The 13,946-nt window shown below is 36.1% G+C and overlaps 1 protein-coding gene across 1 annotated transcript; it reads left to right on the top strand.

The window, feature by feature from the left end:
- The first annotated feature begins 462 nt into the window (after positions 1-462).
- LOC114312368 (signal peptidase complex subunit 3B) lies at positions 463-13,078 on the top strand. Its single transcript, XM_028258603.2, has 6 exons — positions 463-739; positions 844-891; positions 8,699-8,761; positions 10,147-10,200; positions 12,594-12,680; positions 12,792-13,078. Exons 1-6 carry the CDS (start codon positions 614-616, stop codon positions 12,915-12,917), a joined length of 504 nt encoding a protein of 167 aa, XP_028114404.2. The 5' UTR covers positions 463-613; the 3' UTR covers positions 12,918-13,078.
- The last annotated feature ends 868 nt before the right edge of the window (positions 13,079-13,946 follow it).

Below are 13,946 nucleotides of genomic sequence, written 5' to 3'. Positions count from 1 at the left end.
ATAACCAAATTCCGAAAGGGTTTGGCTTTGGTCCAGTCCACCATCGGACTGGACAGTGCTGTTGGGTCGGTGGAGGCCCACGACGGGTCCCGTTTTGAAAATCTGAATTGTTTAATGTGTAAAACTTGTCGAATACTATATGCCTGTAAAAAATCACGTTGATCGGATATTGATAGTTATGTGATCAAATCAGTTTTGTATAAAACAAAATGGACGGTGAATAAATTAATGGTTGATAAAAAACTATTTTGATCACATAGCTATCGATATCCGATCAACATGATTTTTCACAAGCATATAGCACTCAACGAATTTTACACATTGAACGATTCAAATTTTCAAAACAAACCGCCCTGAACTTCCACGAACCCAACAACCCAATCCAATCCGAAGGTGGACTGACCAAAGCCAGGCCCATTCCGAAACACCCAGCAATAGCAGCAGCAGCAAGCCACTTCTCAATTCTCTCGAGTGCTATTCCAGTCTACGATAATATAAATACGATTTACTTGATTCGTAATTTCCTACTATTTAATCTCTTCTTATTGTAATGTGTTGTAAAAATTCTACTCACGAACTCAAACAAAGTTGAAGAAGAAGAAGAGGAGCAAAAATGCATTCGTTCGGATACAGAGCCAACGCCTTGCTAACGTTCGCCGTGACATTGCTCGCTTTGATCTGCGCCATGTCTTCTCTCTCCGACAATCTCAACTCTCCCTCTCCCTCCTCCCATGTCAAGGTCCTCTCTCTCTCTCTCTCTCTCTCTAGATCCCCTATTTGTTCGATCATTTCCACATCTCTCCTTGATTGATTGATTCATTCTTTTGTGTTTTTTGATTTTAGGTCTTGAACATCAATTGGTTCCAGAAGTCTACTCAAGGAAACGACGAGGTATTTCAATTCCTACAAATTTTTGTGTAACGAATGCTTGCCTTAACTTGATTGCTTTCTCAAATGCTGTACGTCTAGGGTTTTGTGATGCCTAGAGATTGATTTAGATTGGGGTTATCATGTAATTGTTCTACTTCTTTGTAATATATCATTCTGTGTATTTTAGTTTGTGAAGTAGCTTTGGTTGCAAGACTGTCAATTTAGGGTTAATTGATTTTATGTTACGTGTTTTTGTGATGTGTCTTACATATTTTTGTGGTAGATGGTATATTTTCTTCTGGTAGAAGTTATGACAATTTGTGGTTGAGAAATGAAAGTTTCGCATTTTTGTTGTAATGTTACATTTTTTTTTTATCCAAACATTTTCTAATCACAAAATGTGTAACAATACCATGAAATTGCGTAACTTTATTTCTCAACCAGTAATTTTTGTAACTTCTACCAGAAAAATATATAACATTTATCACAAAAATACGTCACACACCACAAAAACATGCAACAAGGTGCATATGGTGTTTCCCTATATGTTTTAATCATCAGTTCTTTTTTCTTTCTTTTTTTATTTTCTTTTCATGGAGATGTGACCAAACTGGGTTGTTGGTTCCTTATATGCTCCAATAAATCTCTGAATGATAGGATTTTATTTGGTTGTTAAATTTGTTATTATATATAGTCATTTTTTCTCCTCCCTTGGAAAGGTGACACACCAGTGGTCAGTTCGATCTATTTCCTTGTCCCCCCATGAATTGTATATTTGGTCAGTTGTAGGGAGCTTTATAATTAATGTGATCAATGCTTTCTAGGAATTATGTGCTGCTTGATTGGCTGCTTATTTTGTTGTGAAGCCTGACATATGAGGATGGAATCCCCTGATTGAAGGCATATAAGGCTTGGGGAAGTATTTCACTTGAAACATTAAAGCATATATCAGAAACGCTGTTAGACAGTGCAAGAATAGTGTTCTGGGGGTTTGGATATCATGGGTGATTAATGGCTTGCTAATTGATTTGATGGGTTTATATCTTAATATAATGAATGTTGTAAGGGGCTGGTGTAAGAATTGGTTAAGTCTTTTCTTTAGCATGAGTATCAAATAGTTTGAGATAAAACTTTTTACAGTGAAAATTTTGTACTCCAACAATTGACAAGCAGTTAGACAAAATGAAAATTTAAAAAGTGCACCCAGTTTAGTTCCCATTAGATTGGAGATAGATCTAACATTTTGGCGTTATTTGCGCAAAGTAGCTATCTTCAAGCTTGAACCACAGTTTTAAAGTTGATAGGTTGAATCCAGTGGACCCCTATTTGATAAATTGGAAAATTAGTACTCTTTAATTTTGAGTCAACATTTCAAGCAAACAAAAACTTGGAGATTGAAAATAAGTACCTAACTAACCTTTATGTAGAAGCAACAGCATGGATTTCCCCCTCAATTAAAAATCAGCCTTGAATTTGGTTGGTTTATAATCCTTCCTTTCCAATTCATATAAATAAGATATTTTGATACTTGGATAACTTTCTTGTTCTTTACTACTTTCACAAGTTTGTGAGTCATATATGTATATCTGTACGAGCATGATGGACCAGGTAATTGTTGTCCTTTTGCAAAAATCAGGGCTTGTAATTAATTTGGAAAGCTATACAAAAAAATATGAAGAGATTGTTAAAAGTTGGAAAAAATTAAACAAGGAATAACAAGAACTGAACTTTAAAGTCCTTGAGGAAGCATTAATTGGCACTGCTAAATCTCGGCATTTGAGGCCCTCTTAGAAAGCAAATCCACAAAGGGTTAGCCAATGAAGGATTCTAAGAGGATGATTAGATTTAGATATATTCTTGTGCATTCTAGTACTCTTCTCTTCTCCATCTAATTACAACACTGAGAACCAAAGGGAGCTGTGAAATTCTGTGGATATGGATGCCTACCAAAACATTGTTGTGATTATTTTCTCCTTGTTGGCTGATATTTATTTTAGGAATTGTTTGTCTCCTTTCCCTTAAAGGAACTACATCGAAGCATGAATCACACGTTGTCAAATGACTCTCCAAAACCTTGGAAAATACGATACCTTCAATAAAAATTTATCTTCAAAGTGGAACTAGTAATGCTAAACCAAATAAGAAGGTAAAACTAATGGAAATATTTGGCTTTAAATATGATTTTTTGGCATAAAATAAAAATCTTGAGTACATTGGTTCAAATTCTGACTCCTGCAATTTCAACATCTGGCTATATGAGGAATAGGAGAGCTAAAAAGAGTTTTAATTCTTTTTGACTTTCTATATTTTTATTAATTTTTCTCCCAATTGTTGAGGTTTATCTTCCAATCCAACAAAAAATGCAAATATTGAATCAATTACAAACTTTGTTTGGGATAAACTAAATAAGTGCATTTTTTGACTTTTTATGAAATATGGGTTGGGTATGGGTTGAGTTTGAAGTGATATGGTAGCGAGATGATGTGACTCAAATAAGATGATGTGACTTAAATAAGATAATGACTTTTTGACTTTTTTTAGTTATGCCAAACTAAGCCTAATTTGTTCTGCTAGGTTGGATTGATAAAATTCAAAACTTTAAATTGTTTCTGAGGTCTTTCCAAAAAGTTGTTCTGCTAGGTTAGATTGCTATGAAGCTTTTAGCTTTATATGCAATGGTAACTAGGAGACAGGTTTCCCTCAGTATCGTTAATGTGGACAGTTGTTACACTGCTGCAATTGAGGATTCTCTGACTTATCTTGGAAGGGAAGGTACCAAAGTTTGCTTATTGTACCCTCTCCAAGTGCCACCAATTTACCTGCCATTACTTCATCAAGACCATAAATACAAGCAAAGAATTATTCCAAAGCTGGTCAGGTGGAAGAAGTCTGCTTTTCCTGCCTGGTGTCGGTAATAAAATTCTTTCCCAATCATGTATTCAAATCAGTACCACCCCCACAAACTTTTGTCTGTCCAAGTCACTAAGCAGTCTCCCTTTTTTAGACTTTGGTGTCATTTCAGATACTACAGACCAAATTTACTTATCACTACGAGGCAAAAAATTTTACTGGGTAGTTAATTTGGAATATTAGGTTTTCTTTGTCATTTAATGTTGGTTACAATCTATAACATCATTTATTGTCCGATACAGTTTTTTCTTTTTGAGAAAAAGGAAAATTGGTATTGGTGATATATATTGCTGTGACTAAAATCGCATATGATACTGATAGCAACTTATTTGAGACAGTAATTATTTTATTTGGTGTTAGAATTTACCATCACCTACCACCACTACCACCTCACCTACTCCACTAAACCTAACCCACTACACCACTACCACCTCACCTACTCCACTAAACCTAACCCACTACACCACTATCACCATCCACTACACACCATCCACTACACCTACATCTATATAAGGAACCATTTGTAATAGACAGAATATGTATCAATACAAGAATCAATAATACAATTCTCTATTTCTCTTTATACATTAAATTTCTACATGGTATCAGAGCAAGGTTAAGCACTTAGTATTTTTCGTTTCACCGGCGGGCGGCAACCTCGCCTTGGCCGCCCGCCGGACCTCAACCTATTCCGCTTATTTTCTACACATACCTTCCCATCACTGCCTAAATCCTCTCTCTTGAGGCCAATGTGAATTCCTCTTCTTCATAATCTGCACTAACTGTGGCATCTTTTCCTAGGGCAAACTCTGCAACCCAACACTCAATCTATGCTTCTCCTCCATGCTCATTTGCCTCTTGTTAGGATCCTTCGCCTTCGGCTTTGGTTTGGGCTTCGCCACAGCCTTGAGCTTCACTGCAGCTTTCAGCTTCACAGCAGCCTTCGGTTTCACAGCAGCTTTTGGCTTCGCAGCTGGCTTGGCCTTTGCCGCTGGCTTGGGCTTCACAGCGGCTTTAGCTTTTGGCGCAGCAGCTTTTGTCTTAGCCGGAGCCTTCTTTTCCTTTTTCGCTTTTACAGCCTTCGGCTTTGCTTCCCTCTGGTGGCTCCCCAGGTTCCACCTGAGCTGCATGATTCATTTATAGCTGCAATTGATAAGGGAAGTATTAGAACAATGCCCAATAGAAGTATGCCAGCTGCTCCTTACCCTACTCCTGGAGCACTATTAATAGGTGATGCTTTCAACATGCGTCATCCTTTAACTGGTGGAGGAATGACTGGAGCCCTGTATAAGGTGTTTTGTGCATCTCCTGATCAAGCAAGGAAGGAAATGCGTGAAGCATGTTTTGATTATTTGAGCCTTGGAGGTGTGTGTTCAACAGGACCAGTGGCTTTACTCTCTGGTCTAAATCCTAGCCTATTGAGCTTGATACTCCATTTCTTTGCTATAGCCATATATGGTGTTGGCCGTCTGTTGCTACCATTTCCTTCCCCTAAGCGCCTGTGGATAGCAGCTAGATTATTTTTGGGTGCATCGGCTATCATTTTTCCCCTCTTTCTCTCACATGGGCTTGTCCCCTCTCTCTCCTCCGTTTGATTTCAAAATCCATTATTTTTATTTATTTTCTCCAAACCACTTTCCTTATTTCCCCCATCTTTCATTTTGATTTCAAATATATTTTTATTATTTCTTTCTTTATTTTTCTTTCACATTATTTTTTAATCTTTTTCAAATTCCATTCATACCATATAGCTTTGCACACCAAACCATCTTTTATTCATCTCAGGGATCAACCCCGATCACAATTTTAACAAAAAAAAAAAAAAAAAACAAACAAACCACCACCACAACAACACAAACCACAACACCACAAGATTTGTTTTCTTTTCTGTAGACGGCCACCCACCGACCTCACTTTTTCGCCTATTCCGCCGGTCTTTTCTTCTTGCCTCCGTCCTGGGCGGCCCTTGACGGTGTTGCCTCCGTGTTTCCCACTCCACTGGGCACGATCACTCCACCCTGCTCCTCCACTACAACATATGGCGGACCTCCAAATCGGAACATAACGGTGGCCTTCCGCTTCAGCTCCTTATTTTCCGCCTTTAGCACACTTATCTCTGCTCGCGCATCCTTATACATGCGTTGGAGCAGAGCCAGTTGGGCGTTTAACTGCTGCACCTCATTTGTCCTACTCTGCAGCCGGTGCGACAAGTTTGTGACCGCAGTCATAGTTTCAACACAGGACTTCAATGTATACTGATTAGCTTCAATATCCGTTTGCACTGCCATTTTTTGCTCCACCGACCGCATCGGAAAGTTCAACGGAGCAAAACCAGAAGTGTTTGGTTGAGGTTCACAGGCCACCGCACCAGTTATCTCTCTTGTTGACTCGTTGAGGTCGGGAAAGAGAGTGAGCAGACCACGGGAAGAAGAGGCTATGTTCTGGGTAGCTGAACGGGAAGAAGAGGCCATGTTTTTGGGTTGCTGTGTGTTTCAGCGAAGCAGCGATTTCCGACTGGTACTTTCAGAGAAGTATTGGCAACAGAGTGTTACAGAGTATCTCTCTCAGAACACAAAGGGTTTTTCAAAGGATTTTCGCAGGTTTTTTTGTCTCAGACAACGAAGAATTTTTTTCAGAGGATTTTCAGAAGCTTTTTGTCTGCCTCAGCCTCAGGTTCAGTCTTGGTTATATAGCCGAGGCAGCCACGCGCATCGCGCGCCTCTTGACGCCCGACAACTTGGCACGCCTTTTGATGGATTGGGCACGCCTTTTTATGGCACGCCTTTTGAAAGATTGGGCACACCTTTTGAGGGTGCAACTTTTTATGGGTCCGACAAGACTCTGTAAACTGTCCCGACATTGATTCTGGTTAGCTCCTTCATGGGTCCGACAAGACTCTGTAAACTGTCCCGACATAGATTCCGGTTAGTTTCTACAAGGGTCCGACAAGACTCTGTAAACTGTCCCGACATTGATTCCGGTTAGTTTCTACAAGGGTCCAGCAAGACTCCGTAAACTGTCACAACAACTGTCACAACATTGTCTGCTACAACGGTCCGACATGACCCCATAAACTGTCTTCTACATCGGTCTGACACCGCCATCCAGTGTCCTCTACACCGTTATGACACCACCATACAGTGTCCTCTACAACGTTATGACACCCCCATACAGTGTCCTCTACAACGTTATGACACCACCATCCAGTGTCTTCACCAACGGTCTGACACGACCATACAGTGTCTCCTATCCTTTTTTTATGTATTTTCTTGTTTTGTTCCTCTCTTCAAACTCAAGTTGGTTAGTTTCTATCCTCCTTGAGTTTGCGGGGGGCTGTTAGAATTTACCATCACCTACCACCACTACCACCTCACCTACTCCACTAAACCTAACCCACTACACCACTACCACCTCACCTACTCCACTAAACCTAACCCACTACACCACTATCACCATCCACTACACACCATCCACTACACCTACATCTATATAAGGAACCATTTGTAATAGACAGAATATGTATCAATACAAGAATCAATAATACAATTCTCTATTTCTCTTTATACATTAAATTTCTACATTTGGTTTTCTATTTTTTGAACTCTCAATCAGTGTATCAAGTGAACCAGCTCAATAGAGCCTGACAATCAACTCATGATTATGATTCTTTCCTTTGTTAAAGAATTTATGAAATTAAATTTCAAGTATATTTAATTTCTGAATAGTTTAGATAGTTGACCACAAAACCTTAGGCTCTGTTTGGTTGTGTTTTGTAATCATGATTCTACACCTTGATTCAAACATCATGTTTGGTTAGAGTTCTCAAAACACATTTCCCAAACTCTGCACAAAACACTCTGTCTGAGGCGCGGTTTTTGGATTTTTTTTCTTCCAAATTTGGTCTAACCGGTCGTCCGGCCGGTTGACAGGAACAGTGATTTTTTATTATTTTTTTAATGTTAATTTTTATATATTCGAAAAAAATATTTTCTGAATTTTTTAAAATTTTTTATGTGCTTTAAATTAATTTTGAGTTGTATGTTTGGTTATGAGTTGTAAATTTTTGTATTAAATATCAAATGCCACTTCAACAATTCCCCACTCAATTCAAAACTCTTTTCAAAACTCTTTACCAAACAAATATTTCACACTCAAATCATAATTCCAAACCTCACAAACTCAAAATACAACTCATACTCTCAAATCATAATTACAAAACTCTACCAAACGCAACCTTAGACTTTTTTAAGGACTAAACATTTTTAATTAACATGACCAAAATCAGGATAATGATCTATGAGCTTCATGGTGTAGTAGAGAATAGACTAGCTAAGCAATTAATGTTTGATTCTAAGAAGTAATAAAGTTTATACCTAGAACACCATCTTTTGGACAATTTCTTAGCACCTTGTTGACTTTGACATTTAAATGTTGATTTGTGTTTTAAGTTTGTAACAAGTCAATCATGTCAAGCACCATGCTTTTTTTTTTTTTTTTTGGCTAGTGTCAAGCACCATGCTAAGGTGGTTTTGATTGGTACTTGAGCACCGTGACCATTGGTTCCCCATTAACAAATTGGGATGATTCTTCTTGCGTCCTAGTTGCTAGTCGCTTGATTCCCTTAACCTTGCACACAGACACAAACTCCACAAAACTCCTATCAAAGAAAGCAGAGAGAAAAAAATGAAGGAAAGAAAGAAACCGAAAACCTAGAGGACTTAATGAATAATGTAAGCATCGAGTTAGTTGTTATTTCTCATTCTTATCCATTTGATTTGTGTTCTGTTGATCATATCACATTGTATCACTTTCTGACCCTCATACTGGTATTTTTATATTGAATAAGTGAAAAAAAGAGGCTCTATGTATATTTTAGCTGTTTGTTTGATTTGAACCGTTTTGCCCTTTATTTCTGTAGGTCAGCATGACAATGAATATATCAGCAAACTTACAGTCATTGTTTACATGGAATACAAAGCAGGTTCAGTTCTTTACAAATCCTTATCTTCTTCTAGCTTGGTGCTGATTTTATTAGTCTGTTGCCATTGTTAGTAGATTAAGAGTGCATACTTCCTGAAATCAAAAACTTGTTCAGAAATCTATAGAGTGCTGATGGAGAGTAAGTAAGAAGAGGACAAAGAAATAAAGTAATTTAAAATTATTATCATTGGGTTCGACAATCATATCTGGCTTAGAACCTTTCTGAAGTATATTACTGACTAATCAGATGCTTCAGCCACTATCAAGAATTAAAGAAAATGCAGCAAGTTAAGTGCTTTCCATGTTGGTGCTGATTTTATTAGTCTGTTGCCATTGTTTGGTAGGGTTTGGGGGTGTGGTGGTGGTGGACTTGTGGGTGGAGTCCTCAACGAGGACAGAAGTGAGGAATGTAAAAGGTAGGACATAGAAAGGGAAGGAGAAGGAAGAGGAAGGGAAGTGAGTGGCAGCTTGTTCTACTCATTACATGTATATGAAAGAACCCTTTTTAATGGCTTTTCTTAGGTTTATGTGCACATAAAAGCACATCCATTGAAGCACTAGATGCTTAATTGATGGTACTACTCCAAAGCACAACATTTGTGAGGGTACAACCCCAAAGCGTACTGCACTTCAGAGATGGTCAACTCTTCAATAGCCTTTTAAATTTGGCCTTGTTTGGGAAAGGCTATTTTTTTGCTTTTTGGGCTAAATTCACAAAAAGATAAAATAGACTAAAATAGCCAATAAGACAAAATGTCACATCAAATTCATAATCATTTCACTTTTTCTCTCACAAACATTACATCCAACTATAAAAAAAATCTAACCATCTTCCCAAACACAAATATTTTAGCCTATTAAACTAGCCAAAAGCTAAAATAGCCTACTAAAATAGCAACTTCCCAAACACCTACTTTGATTAACTGTAGACACTAAATTGTGTGAATCTACGAGGATTCTTGATTTTCATTGCAAAGTGATGATGTTGACACTCTTCTAAACCATTAGGCAATAATTAAAACCAATAAACCAATAAAACCCTAAGGAAAGAATATATGAATATGCTAAAATAATCCTAAGCTTATTAGGAGGGGGGGACGCAGTGGATTCTTATAATATTTGGTTCTCTTTTACACTTTAGGTTAACTTTCTTGGGAATTTGAAAGAGAGAATAAAAAAAACAAAACAAAACAAAACAAAAAAACGACAGATTATTAAAAGAAAAAAGTTTAATGTAATCGATTGAGAGATGCTGAGCTGACACATTGGTGCAAATTTCAGGACGGCATAATATAGTAGGTTCATACCAGCTTGTCAACCTTTGGTAGTTTATAGTACCTTGAATCTTGTTTAAAATTTCATTTGCATCTCATTTTCTATTTGCAGGTTTTTGTATTTTTAGCTGCTGAGTATGAAACGCCCCAAAATTCCCTGAATCAGGTAATCACCATTTTATTATGAGTTGATCTCAAATGGGCAGTGATATTATGTACTTTAGCTTTGGGGTTCATTTCAAATTTCGTAAGGTCATTATTATCATGGTTGTTAGAAACTTATGATTCACAATTTGATTTATGCAATTTGATGAGTTTCAACCAAAATGATTAAGTTCGTATTGTTGAATCTTACGATTCATTGCGATTCACTATGATTCATTGCGATTCAGTTTTGTTTCCATAATTCATGAAACATCATCATTTTTGCAAAATCAAAAAAAAAAAAACAATTAATTATATTGATATACATGGTTTTATATATATACAATTTAGTTATATTAATATTTATTTCATTTTAAACAGTGTATTTTTTTTTTTATATATATACATATATAAAATTCCATATTATGTTAACTAAAGTGAATGTAACGATTCACTATTTTGGCAAAATGATTCACGATTCAATTTGCACTCTGACAACCATGATCATTGTGGAAGCTGAGTTTTTTTATGAGAAGAGGTTATTGACAAGAAACATGAAATAATGGAATGAAGACGAGGTAAGATACCATGTGAGGAGTACACACACAGCTTTTGATTATCTCCACTTGCCTCTTATTATAGTCATTAGGCAAGATCTGAAATTGGAAAAATCATTGGGAATTTATCTAAAGTGAAGGAGGCTTTTGTTAGTGATTTAACCAAATGATGAATTATTAATTGAAAATGGTATAACCAGAAGGATAAGATTTTGGGTAGGGATTGTAAGAACTATCTTACTTAAAATTGGATTATGTTTCAAAGAGGCATATGCATAACGTGTATCTTTTTGAACTCCGGAAATGTTTATGCAATGCAACGCATGATCTAATGTTTTTGCTAGGAAGTAGTAGTAGAATTGCGAGGCCTCAAAAACCGTTCTGTTTAGGTTATTTATGAAATTTATGGGTCTGTTTTGGGAGAAGCAGCTATGCACAACTACCACTGGCCTTATTAAATTGTGACTCGTTAATTTGTGAATATATTGCCGTCCCAAAATTTTGGGGGAAGCGGATATACACATCTACTCATGTCCTCGTTAGAACTTATTACCAATGTCGTCATTGAAAAATTACAGGTTAAACAGACCCTTTGCTGAATCAAAAAAGTCAAATCATGGATCCGAGGAAAAGAAAATCATTGTCTGAAATACATAGATCTAACTCTCAACTCAAGATATATAATGGCCATGTTTGGTTTGTTTTGAGATATTATTTCAAAAATAATTTTCTGGAGAGTTTAGAAAATTTGAAAATTTGTTTGGTTGTATATTTTAAAAATAGTTTTGGAGTTTGGGATGATTTGATATTTTTTTGTAGTTAAATAGATGGGTAAAACACAACGCCGCTCAAATAGTACACATTAATGTGCGTTTGGGTGTGAAAGAAAAAGTAATTGAGAAGGAGAGAAGAGAGAAAAAGTGATTGATTGATGTGTGGTAGAAAGAAGTGATTTTGGAAATTTTTTTTAAAAAATTTCAACCAAACATGTTTTTAGAATTTTTTCTCCAAAAACATGTTTTGAGAGACAAACCAAACATGTTTTTGGTTCCCATGTCATTTTGTAAACTTGCTATTGTATGATTGCCCCAAGTAGTTTGTTACAAGGCATTGTTGATTTCTGCATGTTTGTTCTTCATAGAGTTTTGCCTCTGAGGAGCTGGTGAAATGTAATGGAAAATTGTTACATATGTTGAAGAATATTAAAACTGTTGCCTGCTGAATTTGTAGGTTTTGAAATAATTATCAAAAAATAATAATAATAATAGTAGATTGTGAAACTGTTTTAAGTCTTTGAAAAATTAATTGTGGTAAATCTGAAGTCATTTGAGTGTCAGTTTGCTGTTTTGTCAAGTTTTTGGACCCGGAAAGAACCATTGTTCAGTTACATGTGGTATTTATTATGATGAACTGATGAAGCTATTATCAAACTTCACCTTGAAAAAGGTGAAATCCACCTGACTTGTACATTGCTCATCAGTCTATCCAAGATATACTTCTGCACTGAAAGTAAATTGCCTGGTGGGCTGACTTTTTGACACATAAAGTTGCACGTTGAGTGATGGTTATTGCAGTATACAAACTGAACTCCTGGCTGTGTTGTTAGTCAGTCATGTCCGATTTTTGTTGTTTTACTTTTACCATGCTGTGGGGGGATCTGATGTTCTTACTTTTTTCCAATTCTTTTTCCATTTTTTATTAAACCTCTAATATAATGTCAACTTAGAGGATCAATTACTACCACTTAAATGTATATATGTTAAACATTGAGAGGCATGTAATGATAACTGTGCTTCATTCCTCAGATTCCCGATGCATATGAACTTTCTGATTGATCTAAAGTATTATCTTATGGCAGGTGTCCCTGTGGGATGGTATTATACCTTCTAAAGAGCATGCAAAATTCTGGATTCATACAACAAACAAGTATCGTTTCACTGATCAGGTAAGCTTCTTTGGTGATGAATTCTTCCCGTTGCTGATGAAAAATTGACCCTTGCCCCCCCCTGTTCTCTGTGGTTGGTTGGGCTTTACATCCTCTTTTTTCCTTGTGCAGGGAAGCAATCTCCAGGGAAAAGAATTCAACTTGACTTTGCACTGGCATGTCATGCCCAAAACTGGCAAGATGTTTGCTGATAAAATAGTTATGTCCGGTTTCAGTTTGCCAGTGGAATATAGATGAGGACTTTTTTTGTTATGTGGGACTTGACTGTAACTTTATCCTCGCCTTATTCAAGGTGGAACAGGGAGTAGAAAAAAAAATCCATGTTTGAGAATGTTAGAGCAAGTGATTTAGTGGCTCCTTTAAATTAATAGAACTTAATCCAACTTTTGGATTCTCAATGTTGCTTTGGAGGAGATTTACCATGTTTCTGTCTATGCTGTCATTTTTAAGTTTTAGAAACGTCATTTTTTATGGGACTATTTTTGTCCAATTAACATAATTGAATATGATTAATATTTGCTTTAACATGCTTTACCAAAAAAGTGAGTGAGCTCACACAATTTTAAAGGAAACATCCAAAAGGAGATTGATTATTCACAGTAAACGGAGTCATTGTAATATTATTATTTTTATTAGGTAGCAAAGGAGGAGGATCCTCCAATTCTAGAATTGGAGAGAAGCCGAACTTGTAAGTTTTGGGGTGTGTGGCAATAAGCTTTTTTTTGACCTTTGCGGGTTAAAACAATATTAAAAGATAAAATAAATTAAAATAATTAATAAAATAAAATATTACATTAAGTTTACAAAAAAAAATTTCTCATAAATATCGTATTTAATTATAAAAATTTAACCCTTTTTCTAAAAATAATTATTTTAACTTGTTACAATAATCAAAAATTAAAATAATCTATTAAAATTGCTCACTTTCCAAACACACCCTACACGGGAGATGTGTGTCTAGCTTTATGGGTCACACCACGCAGAGTAAATGTTTTTATATAATAGTAATATTACGTGACAGTCTTAATAAATTTAATAAGTAATTTATTTTTTCTGATAAGAATTATAACATATTTAAATTAGTGAGAGACACACACTTGTACACATCTAATTTGACTGAAAGGATACATTATAATTTGAGATTGATAGCATAAGGAATTTGATTCTTACGAATTAAAAATAAAAGATGGAATTGGGGTCACTGCTGTGTCTTTGACACAACAGTGATTGTTATGCCTCATTTTGAGGTGCATTATGGATTTATTT

Source organism: Camellia sinensis, chromosome 2 (genome assembly GCF_055761805.1).
Source record: "Camellia sinensis isolate YWXY chromosome 2, ASM5576180v1, whole genome shotgun sequence".
Classification (NCBI taxonomy): domain Eukaryota; kingdom Viridiplantae; phylum Streptophyta; class Magnoliopsida; order Ericales; family Theaceae; genus Camellia; species Camellia sinensis.
The sequence above is the reverse complement of the archived record's forward strand: the minus strand, read 5'-3'. Positions and strand labels throughout refer to the sequence as shown.